We start from the raw sequence: 15,957 nt of genomic DNA, 5'->3' as shown, positions 1-15,957 counted from the left end.
TACCACTCCATGAGCGGTTCGGTTTGGTTTACGGCACAATTACGAGCACGAATGACGCTCAAAATTTTATCTCTCGAACCACCATCACTAATACTTTGTCGCGGCCATTTATCAGTGGCAATGTTCTTGCATGTAAGAACAATGAATATCTGACTACACCCCAGCGCTACTTCTGCATTCCGCCGCAGCACTATCAGCAAGAGATATAATTCCCTACCTAAAATGCTCGACCGTTTCCTTCCGTACGACAGACTTGCTTTATTCGTCTTCAAAAGCGGCCCAACCTCGTTCCAGGAAAGGTTTTGGTTCCGTAAGTTGTTTACTGAGGGGTACCACAAAGGTTTTATACACTGCACTATGAGTGCGGAAGGAACCTTCTGGCTTCCAGCCAACGCCCCTGCTTCGGTGCTGGAGAAGCACCTAGATACTGAAGGCACAGCTCTCGTGACCCTCCATCTCACGAACTGCCTCGTCGCGGATCCAGACGACCTGTCCCGCTTGGCCACGCGCTGCAGTCGGCTGCGCACAATTGAGGGCGTCGCATCTCGTGTGAGGGCACCCGATCTGCTGTCTCTCATGCTGGGGCCTGTGAAGCAACTGTCGCACCTGGAGTTCTCGCTGGTGACCGGAGAGGATGAAGCGGACGAGGAGATCGAGGAGGTGAGGAAGCTCGGTAGGGGTGACTTAAGGCACGTCATGGCAAGAAACCTTCGTCGCTTGTACGTTGAGGTTGCCGGTGAAGCCAACTTCGAAATTCTCGAAGAGTTTTTGGAGCGCTGCCCGAACGTGACGGGTATCCACGTGCACCTAGTGGATGGTAAATTGGATATGGCTGTCTCGCGTTGCGACGGGATATTGGCGCGTAGGCCCCTCATCGAGACGTTCTCGTTCACTTCTGAGATCCCGCCGTCGGAGTCCCTCGAACCGCCAGCCCGTCTCGACTTTCGACACTGTGCTACAGTGTGCGCCAACGTACTCTACCGACGCCAGCCACACTCGTGGAACATAGCCCGGCTCAATGACCTGGCGGCGTCTGCCGAACCGGTGCATCTACCGGAGCCCCTACTCGTAGTCGCAGTCTACGAACCGGATCTCCACGAGAAGATCCTTCAGGCCGTCGCTGCTAACTTCTGGAGTGACGTGCACAACTTCTGTTTTGTCGTGGTGCCGCCAGCTGATGCGGAGTTTGTTCCAGAGACGACTGTAGGCTTTGCCTGTTTTGCTCCTATGTTGCAGCTGTTCCTTGCTTTCAGCAACCTGACTGAGCTAAACTTAAACTCGTTTCATTTCGACCAAACGCTCGACCTGATTGAACTGCTGGAGCCGCTTCATAACCTTCATGCTCTATCGCTTACCCCTTGCGCCCTTCGAGATCCGGAAGCGCTGCCAGCACTGGCGCTGACGTGTCCAAAAATTGAGGACCTGGACATTCGTTCTGGGCTCAATGGGTGGAGCGGGTATTGCAGCTTTTGCATGTTGGGACTCGATGTGAATGCTGATTGCATGGCCGCTTCGAGCGTCAGTAGATCGGACGGGCGCCTGACAATCAACGTCTCAAGGCTACATTCTCTGACCTTCGCCGCTTGCTGTAACCTGGCTGAGCTGCGGATTTTCGACAACACCGAAAGCCCACACGAGGACTACAAGCGGCTGGGCCATATCCTATCGCAAAACAAGAGACTGCGTGTCCTCGTTCTCATGTACAAAGGACTCAACTTCGCAACCCACACCTTCAAGGTATTCTGCATCGCTTTTCTGCATCAATGTATATAATCGGAACCCAAATGGTCTCCCTCTCATATCAATGTGAATGGCTCGCGCATAACGTCGCGGGCAAGGTTGTGGTAACACCTACTTGGCTTCCATTTTCTATATCAGGGAAGTGGGCCTTGTGGCGAAAAAAAGGCAGTCGCGATTATGTCAGTCCTAGTCGACCAGACGAAGCGTTTGCCTTCTGCAAACATATCTCGGATTGATATGTGCAATTGGCGAAAAACTTAGTTGATTAGATACGCTATATGCGTTTGTACCTAAAACCTGACGTTCTTTAGACTAGCGAAGGGAAACATTATGAAGTTTAAATGCATGTGCCAAATGGCTTCCGAATCTTCTTTGCACCTATGATCTAAACTGGTTTTATATGCACCAGTGTTTTTCTTTTTCCAGGAGGACATTGAAAAGGCGGAGACGCTGCGCATTTTGTGCCTCCTGTCGGACGCCATCCTCATCCACGTGGCCGAGCCCATCGTCAGGTGGCTGGCCGGCAGCCTGCCGCGAATCGAGGCCATTCACGCCCACTACCAGGACTTCCAGAACGTGCAGCAGCAGGTCACTTGGATGTGTCCTATCGAGGATCCTGAGGAGCTCCATGGTAACGTCCCTGCCACCGAAGAGCAGCTGCCGTACCCTCAGCATCGCGGCAATGCCGTCCACGGCAGGCCCTGCATCTTTTGCTCGACGCAGACGTTCATCGGACTCGCCAAGCCACACAACCGCGGGAGGAAGACCAATATATAGAGCCGTCGCTCCCCGCGGTCGCGAAATGGGTCTTTCTTTCCCGCGCGGTTCCAGGTTCTATTTTGCTGTAGTTATTGTCCCGCCATGCCAGAAACATTTAATTGCGGGTACGCTAATAGAGTCCTTGTAAATGAAGGTTTTCAACTTTCGCGTTCTGTTCATTTCACTTTCTAGCTTCTCTTAATAAAATCGTTGCTGCATCCCACATGTGGTTCGTAGTTACAATAAATAGTTCTTAAACCCTTGAAGTTAAAACAAATGAAGGAAGGGCAAGGATGGCTGATTCAGTGATAAGGTCGGTGCAGTCGTGTTTGCTCCATGGTTACCTATTGGTCCGTAACTTCGGAGCTGCTGTTGCAGCCATGGCGCGTTTTTTCGGCGCCGATCATTGCATTTCGTGCGATATTTAGAGAAAGTTTGCGAAAGCAGCCGTCAATGCGCACTGTAATTTGCAATAGACAACACCACAATAAGTATCAGATATTTAGTGCGTGTGACACTGCTAAACCTGTTCTAAGCGGACTAATTTAAATATCAAGTATTGCGCTTACTCCCAAATTTGTGCTGCCAATGAACGTAAGTTGTGCGGATGAAACTCCAATGTAATCTTTGATGAGAATATAGCTGGGTAAATGTTCGCAACATTCGTCTTGCAGAATGTATACTTTCCTACTCAGCATTCCCTTCCACACATTACAGAATACCAGTTATACCAGGTCTTAAGTATTGCGCGATATTTTTATCGAATTTGTTGGCATCTTTTTTCAAAATTTAATAAAGAATGTGACATTCTTGCTAATATTCATATCAGTTTATATTGCACTGGTCCTCTCTCAAATGTTGTGAGCTTTGCTCCTGAGAGGCCGCTGTTGTTGATATATTTACAGGAGCACTGCAGGTGGCTACTAAAATCAAACTGGACCTTGCTGGAAAAGGTGAGAAGTGATAAGCTCCATGTACTGAAGGCCTACGAGTCAATAGCCATTCGTTACATAAAGCTCCCAATCACCTCGCTATGAATGCGTGTGAAAGTGCTTTGCTTTGCAATTAGTGTTTCCAGGTTTTAATGCGGCTTTTTTTTTTTTAATTGAATGCCTGCCGAGAGACCAAACTGCGCTGCCCCAGCTGGCTACTGCTTCTGCGATAAAAACAAAAACGAAAGCGATATGTGCAAGCCGTCAGGCGGACTCTGGTAGATTTGTGGCGTCGTCCCATTTTTTTTTTTTTTAGAGCGCGGCATGGGTGACTAGTTTGCGGTTGATAATTTTCAAGCCAACCGCATTTTTTCGGCTATGTTTTAGGAGTATTGAAATAAACCGTAGTTTTTGTGGGCCTATTTTACCTGCAGATGTGAGTAGTTTCGTTCAGTTTTTTTTTTAACGTGCTGCCTGACACACACTCGGAACCGATATTGCCTTCGAAGATTTCCCATTTTGTTTTACTTTCTTTTTCTCTGGACGGACGTATGCTCGACCTCCCTTTTAAAGCTAAGCCATCTCATTTGTTGACACAAGGTCATGCGAATTTTACCGCGCATGTTTTACAGAAAGCATGCCTGTCATATTGCTGAGTTTGGCGTTCAGGTAATTACAATCGCCGGAGCTCGCCGCCTAGAGCGGTTACACAACTAACAAAAAATAATAATGAAAATAATTTGATTTATAGGTGATATTGTTACGACAAAACAACGGTTACAGATTAATAGCACACACTTTTCAGAACCTCCTTGTGCTGTCGTTAAAAATTTGAAAAGTTTCAAAAGCCAGGTGTTAGGTCGACTTCCACCTCGTTCAGCGTTTTTCTTTTCTTTTTTTTTTCTGCGCACGGGAATGTTCGCTGTCGTACCCCTTCAGGGACTTAGGCTCCATGTTAAATATTTTGTGTAACCACAATCTTGGAGATAAAGTTTCTATTTTATCTACTGCATAGTCGTGACCGCTGTTTTGTGCATATTTGCGCTTTGCGTTTCTTTCAAGGTGTCTCCAGTTTTAAGCGATAGCGTATCAATAGGTTCGTTCGGTCGGGTAGCCGTCGGCGTAGTAGTAATAGAAGTCGGCACTGTTTGTCAAGGACAATCGAGGGCTACAATAAAACATTGCATCAGTGGTTTGTGTTTCTAGTGATAGATGATGGTGGACTAGTGTTCTCATAAAACTTTTGAAAAAGAGGAGTCTAATGGTGTAAAAATGCTCGGAATGAAAAAACAATGCTTGATAGTGTGAATAAACACCAATATAATGCGAGTTTACTCATTAGCTAATTATAATAATGAAAAAATTTTAAACAAGTTCAAAGGTGTGAAATCAAAGCGCTTAGAACGGTACGTAAAAGTATTGTGATGCTAAGTATTAATGTATAAGGAAATAAAATAATATAGAAAAAGCAATAAAACAGTTAATAATATCAGCCGTGTGTGTCCAGTGCTATCGCGTCTTAACCTCAACAATGGAGGTTCTATTATTCTCATTTGTGCCATATTTTTTCGGCCACTTGCTCATGTTTATTTATGACAGTATTTTATGACCTTCTGCAAGATACACTGCATGGGAGCTCACAGCATTGACCTTGTAGTAACTTAAGCTGTGTCGAATCAAAGTGTGCGCGTTCTGGCGGTAGTTTTTTTATGTATGATTCTGACTTCTCCATCCTATATCAATCAATGCAATATGTATGATAAGTATGCCCTAAATACCTTATTCCTTCTTGATAGTCGGTCGTGAGCCTAAACTTGTTTCAGACACTTTTGAGAATTAGGTTAAACATCTGCGTTCTTTAAAACCGTAGAATAAATAAAAGAAAGGCAAAATCTGTGCAGATGTTAATAATGTCTGACGTGGATATGAGTTGACAGAAATGGAGCTTGGCATGGCTTCTTTTATTCATGTGCCATTAAATTCGAAATTCTTAAACACTTTCACACTCAACTGTTGCCAATGGAAAACTACGCCGGTCGCCAAAACTGACTGGTACTGAAATCGTGCTAAAAAAAAAAGCTAAAAGTTTTAAGGCCTGTATTTGAAGCTAGATATATTTGGAGATATGCAAGAGCCTCAGTACTATGGCAAAAAGAATTCAATATTCATTTACTTTAGCAATTCACGAAGATCACACGCTGAGGCAAGTAATAATTCATAATTTGCTAGAGGTGACAGTTAGAAGAAAAAAAAAGATAACATATTGCAACATTAACATTAGAGCCATGTTGATAATAGCGCAAACACACAACGGAGCGAGAACACAACCCATGCGCTGTGTTGTGTTCTCGCCTTTTCCTGTGTTAGCGCTGTTCCAAACGTGACCGTAAACCAACAAGCCCAACCCTCACTCTTCTCAGCATTAGAGGAAGACGCAGCTGGACTGAAATGCTCTATGAAGCTGGTATAACATTCTTGGCGGGACAGATTGCGGGGCACTTGGTACCAAGAGCCTGCGTACAACTACGCCATCAGTATGATTCTTCTGTTGGTAAAATAAGTCTGAATAAGACGAAGATAGCCTACATACAGTTAAAGGAAACTGAACAAAGTTTCAGGGGGAGCCTCAGCCAACTTGTGAAAGTTTTCCCAAGTTAACTTCTCATTGCCTCGCAGTACAGTCACCATTGGCATGGTTTATGTTTTTCCTTCCCAAAAAGTAAGGCGAGTGCAGATGGAACGAAGGATGTTGCCCTGGACACAGCTTTATATTAACTGGGGATTAGTGGTCCCTTAACCTGAATAAATAAAATGTTACAGCAGCAGTGAAAGAGCAGCACGTGGTACATGATGAATAGTATTGAGGTCCTTCACTAATTTTAGTTTTAGTTTTATTCGCGGCCTTTCTTCGCCAGGCGACCAGTACCACCAGTGCGGAGTGTGCCAGTAAGCAGCGTCCCAGTACACTCAGTCTCTACTCACACAAATTTCAATCACACGAATTTCCACTAGACACCCGTGCCTAGGCTGCACTGTTGTCCAGCGGCCGGCAACCTTATTACAGTAATAATGAACCAAAACAGGAACAATAACTGCACTTTCCTGCGTTTGAAAGATTAAGCAGTTTTATGCAGCGCACGTTAACTGCTGCATATAGTATATCGTATATAGCGCGTGACCTGTCGCCCAGTAAAATCAGACTCACAAAATGAAGCATTCACGCTAGTCTGGAATGCAGGCTTTCAGGCGTGAAGAAATTCTGGAATGAAGAACTGTGTTTCTTTTCTTTGTTTGGGAGAAACCTTGCTTCAAGCTTCTTACATCTGATTTCGAAAAGCACAGTGGAAAGTTATGACTTCAGAGAAAAACTACACCCGCTTTGCTGATAACAGTGATATCGTTATGTCGTATTTGGCTTAAATATACACTGTATACGCCACTGTCAAGCTCCAAATAATGCATGACGAACTGAATTCTTGGTCCTACTTTTCGTCTTGCTATGTAAGCTACAGATAGGGCACGAGGTAGAAATGTGGGAAAATTGAATGTAAGGGAAATATGTCGTTAGAAACAAAATGTACCCAGAGAAGAGCAAATTGTTTGAAGTTTTCTGTAAAAATGGCGTAATGTGCACCCGTACAGATCAAAAATAAAATCGAAACCTAATCATATCTAACTGCCTTAACGATTATCTCCCCTAACACTATAATCATGGATGTGACGTTTGTGTGGAAAAGCCCCCAGAAGACTGACACAACGTCATCGGCCCCAAGTGTGCCCTAGTGCTGATCGAAATAGATACTTTTAAAGTTCCCTTAGATATGTAGGCCTCAATCTCCTTTTCGCAGTTCAGAATGGCTCCCTAGACTGGCTAGAAAAAGAGACAGCTTGGTGTGCGCATCTTCAGCTCAGGGACCTTGTTGAAGCGTGTTTATGGCATTTCTGCATGATATCTGCATCGGAATTCTTGCTTTTCGCCAATGCCTCCGCAGCGGGTTTGGGTAGGAAAAGAAGATAAAGGTGTGGAAGTTGTAGGCTGTGTTCTCTTTCGCTCGATGCTTTTCCTCCCATTTTCACTGTTTCTGTTTCGATTCCTTGCGGTTTTATATTGTGTTTTGTTTTTGTTGGCTTCCGTTCCTTCCCCTCACGTAAGATTGAAGTTAATTGTTCTGACGTTTTACCCATCAGGTCTTTTCTTTGCGTGGCCAGGCTGGCCACGGTTTCTTCGGGATTATTCCAGATCTATTACGCGGTGAACCTTCCTGATGTGATTTAGCGTCTACGGATGCTGCCTCTGATGCGGGAGACCGCACCATCGTAACTGTCGATGAAGATCCTGAAATGCGAGAGGTGGCTGACTTGTGGTCTCAGGTGTCACCAGCATTAATGGACGAGTCCAAGAGCACGAATCGAGTAATGTTGCAGGTTTGCAGCATGGTAAAAAAGATGGTAACCCTTGCGGAAGGCCTTCACCGCTAGATAGATATTTTATCTGCTAGGTTGGAGAAAGTGCGCTCAAGGTTGAGTGTTCTTAAAAGTCAACCTCCTTCTCCTTCTTATGCTGGGGTAGCCAGGTCTCACAGCGTGGTCCCTCTCTCGAAGTATGTACCTTTGCCATTTTTCCTTTCCCCGCAGCTTATAAACTCAGGTCATGTTGCATTCATTGATCCTGTAAACCCTGCAGGGGATCCTGCTCAGGCAGTCTGTGATATTACTAAGATGAACACTAATCACTTGAAGGCGGGGCTAGGTAATGTCAGTTTGAAAAAAGGCACACTTGTTCTCGTTGCATCTGAAGAGAAATACTTTTTTCGCGCTTTGTAGAAAGCCACTGAGTACGCACCCCTTGTGAAAGCCGCAGTTCACCATAGGATGCAGGAAAATTGGAAGCCTCACATTCGGCTTTTGGGTGTGGAACCTCACATCCACGCTTAATTCTATGAATTTCTTGTACAAGAAACCAATCAAAAGAATCCAGTTATTCAGCGTGCAGCAAATAGTAGGGATGTAATATCTTTTAGAGAAAACTCTGGATCGTATTCCCATGTGTTAGAACTTTCGCCTTCCGATTTCAAGCAAAAAATGTCTGTCTCAAATTTGGCTATTGGCTGGAATGTTACCACGGTTAAAGAAGATTTCTATGTTCCGGTGTGTCAATTTTGTTCCAAATATGGTCATTCCGAAAGACTATGTCTGAAGCGAAGCGAGCCCACTAAGGGAGTTTGTACCAAATTCACAGGCCTCATTGCAGTATGGAATGAACTTCGCAGCTTGGTGACAGTTGTACTTGTCATGAGGGGAAGCTTGCTGGCCGAAATTCTGCGCATTCAGTGGGTCATACGCAGTGCCCCATTCTTGCGATGGGATTTGCGCGCCTGCGGGCTCGAACTGACTATGAAAATTGATCAATTCTTTTTTTATTACCCTGCCCCGTAGACCGGACTTGGGAGTACTGGGAATCGTTTCCAAGTTCATTGGCTTCCTTTGTCCGGTCTACGGGGAGAGGTTACAGAGAACCAGTGGTATAGCGGAACACAGTTAACCTCAGCTGTTTCCTTGCTCCTTTTTTACGCACTTATTCCTAATTTCCAATGGTCTAAATTTTCATCCGTGTAGCCTCATTATTTTATACAGATGACCTGCCGGTTTTTGTACTCTTGTTCTACTTGAATTTATTCTATTTTTATTCTTTAACTTTCTTTGTTCCCTGTTTTGGTATTTCTATGTTACCTCTCATGCAGGTGGGAGAAGCGAGTATTCTGATATGTCACCGATACTGCTAAAATAGTCTTTTTTGCAGTTTGCAGAAAGTCTCTGCTGAGTGTTCCGCCCGTGTAAAGCTCGTTTATAAGATTTTACTTCTTTAATATGGCCAATAATAAATTTGTCCAAGTAAATTTAGATCACACCAATTGAGCGACTTCTTCAATGGTTAAACATATTCAAGACAACAACATCACTGTCAGTGATCCGTATACAACTACCAAAAATGAATTTATAGAAATTCCCTCCGCATTTCATAAAATCTGTTCTACTGCTGATAACCTTCGGTGTGTGATACTGCTTGATAATCCGAGTTTTCATATTTTTCCAACTTTTGTCTCTCCTGAAGTTGTTGCTTTGATATTGACGAATCAATTTCGTTTTATAGGAGTATATATACCTCCACGCGCGGATATTGAACCTTCTATTGCTCTGCTTACCACTTGTATACAAAATTAACCCACCGATAAAATTATAATATTAGAGGGCTTTAATACAAAAACCATATTATGGGGCGGAGATTTTACTGACCTTTAAAAATATCATGTTCAAGGTTTTACGGCTTCCAACAACTTAGTTATTCTTAATGATCCGGATTCTTTACCTACCTAAGAAACCCCTTACCGTCCAAGTTAAGTGGAATGTATCTCCTGCTTGGCCTCTCCTAAATTAGTAGTAAAATGCTATTCCTGGAGATTTATTGCAGATTCGTCACTTTCATATTCGTTTTTTTTTTTTTTAAACCTTTGACGCTGCTCAAGCGACTCACCAGAGCTAGCTCCACTCCTTTAATTTCCCAGTTAGCTTTCCTGAATCGGTTTCTATCTTTTTATAGCGATAAGCTGTATTCAGCGCCTGCCCTTGATCATGTCATCGCAAAATTTATTGACAGTTTTGTGAAGCTGTATAAGCAGAACTTGCGTTTAGTTAAACCTAAATTGCACGAGGGATCCATTTGGTGGACGGCTGATGCGCATGGAGCGGTCGCGAGTACGCGCTGTTCTTCGCCGTTTTCAGAGCTTTTCATAACCTGAGTTGAGATCTTTCCACCACTCACTTTATTATGAAGCTAACATTAGAACACACGACAATTATGTAAAGGAGATTGGCTCCTCAGCTACGCGCAAATTTCTTTTTCATAAACCATACAAATCTTCTTTTGGAAAGTTGAGGTACTTTTCAGTAATACCTCCTCTGCAATTTTCGGACGGCCCATACACCAAAATGCTAACTTAAACTGTACAGCTCCTACTTCGTACTCACGTCGCTATTGAAGATTCGCCTGTTAACCTCCCTTAACCTTCTCACGGTCTGGATATTAACTCGCAGTCTTATAATAACACAAGTTAACATCCACCGTTCACTGTTGATAAAATTGAAGCTGCAATTCACTCGACAAATTTGAAATGTTCTGCAGGCTCTGATTTGGTCTTCCCTCGCTTGGTTGTCGCATTGTTTTACGCTCACCTTCTTTTTTCATTTCTATATCTAATTCTAACTTCAATTTGGGTTGCTTTCCTCATACATCGCAAATTGGCAGGATTATTATCATTCCTAAACCAAACAGACCATCACAGCTTCCACACACTTATCGACCGATTTGCTTCAACTCGTCTTTTGGAAAGGTCCTTGAGCGTCCACTTTATGGCAGATTATATTACTTCTTGTTTGAAAATAGCTTACCCGTAGAAATCAGTATGGATTCAGGCACTGTCGAAGTTCTCTTCAAGCCCGTTATCATTTACGGTAGTTATTACGTATCTGTAAACAACTAAAAATACATGTCGGTTTAATTTTTTTAGACTTTAAAGGTTCTTTCAATAGTTTTTGGCATCCGTTGATTTTACAATTTTTGAGGAAACGTCGTAGTCCACAAAAGCTCTGTCTATTTTTGGCTTCTTTTTTGCATAACAGAGAATTAATATATCAATCTCCTACATGTACTCTTTCTTTCTCTTCTGCCTTCGGCACTCCGCAAGGCTCACCCATCTCACCTTTGCTTTGGAACATTACAATTTATGACCTCTATGAATCTTTCTTTCTCCTCACCTATCCATATTCAGGCATATGCAGATGATACTATTATCATTTTATTAGGTAAGAATAGTCGAGAGTTATCCAAAGAGGATCAAATGTTTTGACTTTAGTCCAAAGCTGGTGCAACACGTATCGGGTTTAATTAAACACATCGAAATGTTCTTACGTGTTATTTTTAATAGACTTACCGCGCTGCACAAACGTAAGCCAACCATTTATTATTAAATTATTTAAATTATTAGGAATTGTTTTTGACTCTTATCTAAACTTCATCCCGCATAATAATCACTTACAAACTAAATTTCTTGCGTCTAACATTACACTTGAATTTTAGTCAGTAAGTGACTTTTATGAGGGATGAAGCTTAGATAACAGTCAAAAACAATTCCTAATAATTAATAATATTAATAATAGATGGCTGACTTACGTTTGTGCAGCGGGGTAAAGCCATTAAAATTCTTGCTCCTAACACTAAAGTTTGGCCCCGCCGGGGTGGTGCAGTGGTAATACGCCCGACTACTGTGCCGGAGTACCCGTGTTCGAACCCGACCGCGACGGCTGCGTTTCGATGGAGGCGAAACGAGGAGGTGTCCGTGTGCTGTGCGATGTCAGCGCACGATAAAGATCCCTAGGTGGTCGAAATTACTCCGTAGGCCTCCACTACGGCTTCTCTTTCTCTCTTTCCACTTTAACTCCCACCTTCCTCCCTTCCCTTACGGCGCGCTTCAGATGTCTACAAAAACAAGTGTGACAGATACTGCGCCTTTCCTTTCCTGTGAACCAATTATTATTAACACTAAACTTTGAAACTTGCTTCACTTACATTTCCGTGTAGCCCCTTTTCATTTGCATCAAATTGAGGGAAGGCACGTATCACGGCTCCTCCCCCTGCTGGCCACGGCGTGGCGGCGAGGTTGAAGCGCGGCCTATCGTCTCCAGATCATGTGGCGGCCTACTTCCCCCCTCTCCCTCGACTGCTGTGGCGACGGAGGCGCGCGCGGTCTCGATGGAGGCGAAACGAAGAGGCGTCCGTGTTCTGTGCGATGTCAGCGCACGTTAAAGATCCCCAGGTGGTCGAAATTACTCCGTAGCCCTCCACTACGGCTCCTCCTTCTTTCTGTCCACTTTCACTCCAATCTTCCTCCCTTCCCTTAGAGCGCGGTTGCGGTGTGCACAGAAAACAAGTGAGACAGTTACCGCCCCCCCCCCAACTTTCCCTTCCTAAAAATAAAAAAAAAAAAATAAAAAGGCGCGCGCGGTGTGTGTTGGCGGTGTGGTTTCGGGGAGAGGTGAGTGCGCGTGTAGTGTGAGCAATGAGCTCGACAGTGCGGACCGGACGAGCCAAGTGAATGGACGCGTCCCGGGAGAGACAGACTGCTCAGGTGAACACTGCGTTGCTTGATCGCGCGCGCGCGGCCGAGGAAGCCCTTTAAACGGTTAACCCTTTTGTCCTCGGTGTTCCTGTTGTTCTTGGGGCCACTACTGTGGTCTGAGCTAGGGGAGCGTTGTTTGCTCTGAGAGTGGAGCCGCAGCACCGTAGAGAATCCTAAATTTTGGCACACCAACGTGGGAAAGCTAGCTCTTTAAGAACAACATGACCAACCCGCGCTACGGGCTGTTTGACCTAATGATGTTGGCCGACGTCTGCGGCCAAGCTCGGGAGAGCTCGGGAAAACAAAATTTATTACAACGCTATCCTTCCCACTATTACCTACGCAGCGCTAGCATGGTGATTTCATTGCCTCTTTTCACCGACTAAAAGATCACGTCTTAGCACATCAAAGAATTCCCCTTCTCGCTGTTACTTGTGCCTACGCTACTATCCATACCACAGCTCTCCATGTTCTTGCGAATTTACTCCCCCTGCCGATTAATCTCAATCAGTTATGCGCGGAGTTTAGGATCTTAACACAACGGCAATCTGCAGAATATGGTTTGTACTCCCTTTGCCGATTAATCTCAATCAGTTATGCGCGGAGTTTAGGATCTTAACACAACGGGAATCTGCAGAATATGGTAATACATTTTATAATCAATTCGCAATTTATTTTTTTCAATCCCTGGAATGATCACCCCTCATTAAAATTTAAATTTTCTATTATTCATCTTACTTATCAGGAAGCCCTCTATTATTCTATTCAACATGCCTTGCATATTTACACCGATGTCTCTTTCACTCATCACTCTGCAGGTGTGGCTTTTGCTGTACTTAGCTCAACACCATATATTTTATGCGGCCTTCCTCTTTCTTTAGAACCACCTTTTAGTACATATGCCAATGAGCTTGTAGCGTATCATTCTACTGTTTAATATGCTATTAATCATCCTCCATCTATGCCTATTCATTTCTGCACTGACTGTCTATCTGTTTTGTCTGTCCCATCTTCAATTACTTCGTTTAATCCAAACATATTTACTATTAAGAAAGATCTCTATCGATGGTATTCTCTAGCTCCATTTTTTCGGCGTCATAACTGGGGCCACTTTATTATTTCTTGGTGTGAGTTCTCAGGTTTGGCTGTTGGAAGTAGCGGTCAGCACTGCCAAGTACACGCGTCTACTCTGTCGCGACGCTGCATGCGTTCACGCTTACATCATTCATCACTTGTTCTATAAAGCATTTATTGACGACAAAATAATGGAGGCACAGAAGTATTCAATTGGATCCCAAATATCTCGGTGTTCCTGCCATTTGTCTACCCAGAAAGGCTCTCATAACTTTAATCACTGGGCATAGTAGATTCCATTCATCATCATCATCATCATCAGCCTGATTATACCCACTGCAGGGCGAAGGCCTCTCCCATATCTCTCCACTTAACCCGGTTCTGTGCTAGCTGCATCCACTTGACCCCTGCGAACTTCTTAATCTCATCCGCCCACCTAACTTTCTGCCGCCCCCTGCTACGCTTTCCTTCCCTTGGAATCCAGTTTGTTACCCTCAGCGACCATCGGTTATCCTCTCTTCGCACTACATGTCCTGCCCATGTCCATTTCTTCTTCTTAATTTCCACTAGAATGTCGTTAACTTGAGTTATTTCTCTGACCCACTCTGCACGCTTTCTATCTCTTAATGTTACCCCTACCATTTTTCGTTCCATAGCCCTCTGGGTTGTCCTCAACTTAAGTAGAACTCTCTTGGTTAGCCTCCACGTTTCAGCCCCATAGGTGAGTACAGGCAAGATGCAACTGTTGTATACTTTCCTCTTGAGCGATACCGGTAAGCTGCTAGTCATAATCTGCGAGATTCCATTATCGTTTTAAAAATATTGGCCTATAATAATCTTCTCTTTATTCTTGTGGAATGTTATGTACAGACTTCCATCACTATTTTTTAGATCGCTCCATTACAGCTTCTTTTATTTCTCGTTTAGAGTTTATATGTTCATCAAAGATTACACAGCATAATTACCCCTATCTTCTCAGAATTCCCACTGGTTGTGCAATTCTGATCCAAATGGTTCATTAAGTAATCAACAATATTCCAAACTATACACGCTGATTTTCTACCCCCCCCCCCCCCAACCTTTTATTTTGTTCTGAGTTTGTCCGCATTCTTCCCTATCTTAGGAATATTCTGTTTATGTCAATAGTTCTTGTGTGTAGTTTGAGTTGCACCCTTATTTTTTATATTCCACCTTTATATTTAATAACTAGGAATACTTTTTTGGAAAATGCGGTTTATGCATACGTTTTTGTTTTCTCAGTGCTCTTCCAACTGAGATAATTAAAAGCAAAGTAGAAGAAAAAACAATGTGCCGATGGTGGGAACCGAACCCACGACCTCCGAATATCGCGTCCGATGCTCTTCTAACTGAGCACCGAACGCGATATTCGGAGGTCGTGGCTTCGGTTCCCACCAACGGCACGTTGTTTTATCTTCTACATTGCGTTTAATTATCTTTCCCCTGAACAGATTACATTTCTAATTTATGGGATTATCGAAGTAAAATAAAAAAAAACATAAATTACAATCCCCAATGCTTTCCTTCGCCTCGCCGACTTTTGTCGTCTTTCCTTCATATATTATAATGAGCACCCTCATTTCCCCTTCATATATATATATATATATATATATATATATATATATATATATATTGTAGTGTGGTAATCTTCATCGTTATGACCACTGACATGCGTCGCGTGCTGCCGCTCTCAAGGACGAAGAAGTTGGTCGCTGCCTTGATCTTTCGCCACGCCTGACGCTCCGCTGCGAGTTCCTCCTGAGCGGCTGTATCCATCTCGGTTTACCGAATAAACACACCCCTTCAATTGGTGCAGGTGCTGCGGGGTACGTTCCCGTCCACCCTGGAACTAAGGAGCCGCACATTACCCTTTGCTTCCAGCATTCCGGACGACACTGCCTCGACATCGTCGCCCCTCCCAACCACCGTGCTGTGTTCTGGAGCTCTACGGTAGCGTGATCCGTGCCTCTTCAGTGGCACAGCCTACCAGGACGTCGACGATTGGTTGTCGGCATATGAGCGCGTCAGTAGCTACAGCAGATGGGACGACGTTATCAAGCTAAGTAATGTAATCTTTTATCTGACTGACGTGGTGAACCTCTGGTTTCGCAACCATGAGGCAGACCTGCCATCTTACTCTGCATTTAAAAAGAATTTTGAGGAAGTGTTCGGCCGCCTTGCAGTTCGTAAACTCCAGGCAGAACAACGCTTGCGTGAGCGCACTCAGCATGTCGAAGAGTCGTTCACTAGTTATATAGAAG

General features: G+C 44.0%; 1 protein-coding gene across 1 annotated transcript; it reads left to right on the top strand.

Annotated features, from left to right (window-relative positions):
- The first annotated feature begins 250 nt into the window (after positions 1-250).
- On the top strand, positions 251-3,340 carry LOC146208700 (uncharacterized). Its single transcript, XM_084595924.1, has 2 exons — positions 251-1,737; positions 2,167-3,340. Exons 1-2 carry the CDS (start codon positions 358-360, stop codon positions 2,515-2,517), a joined length of 1,731 nt encoding a protein of 576 aa, XP_084452050.1. The 5' UTR covers positions 251-357; the 3' UTR covers positions 2,518-3,340.
- The last annotated feature ends 12,617 nt before the right edge of the window (positions 3,341-15,957 follow it).

Source organism: Amblyomma maculatum, chromosome 1, assembly GCF_055883805.1.
Source record: "Amblyomma maculatum isolate TAMU_Amacu chromosome 1, ASM5588380v1, whole genome shotgun sequence".
Taxonomy (NCBI): domain Eukaryota; kingdom Metazoa; phylum Arthropoda; class Arachnida; order Ixodida; family Ixodidae; genus Amblyomma; species Amblyomma maculatum.
Note: the sequence above shows the minus strand (reverse complement) of the source record. Positions and strands in the feature narration are given on the sequence as shown.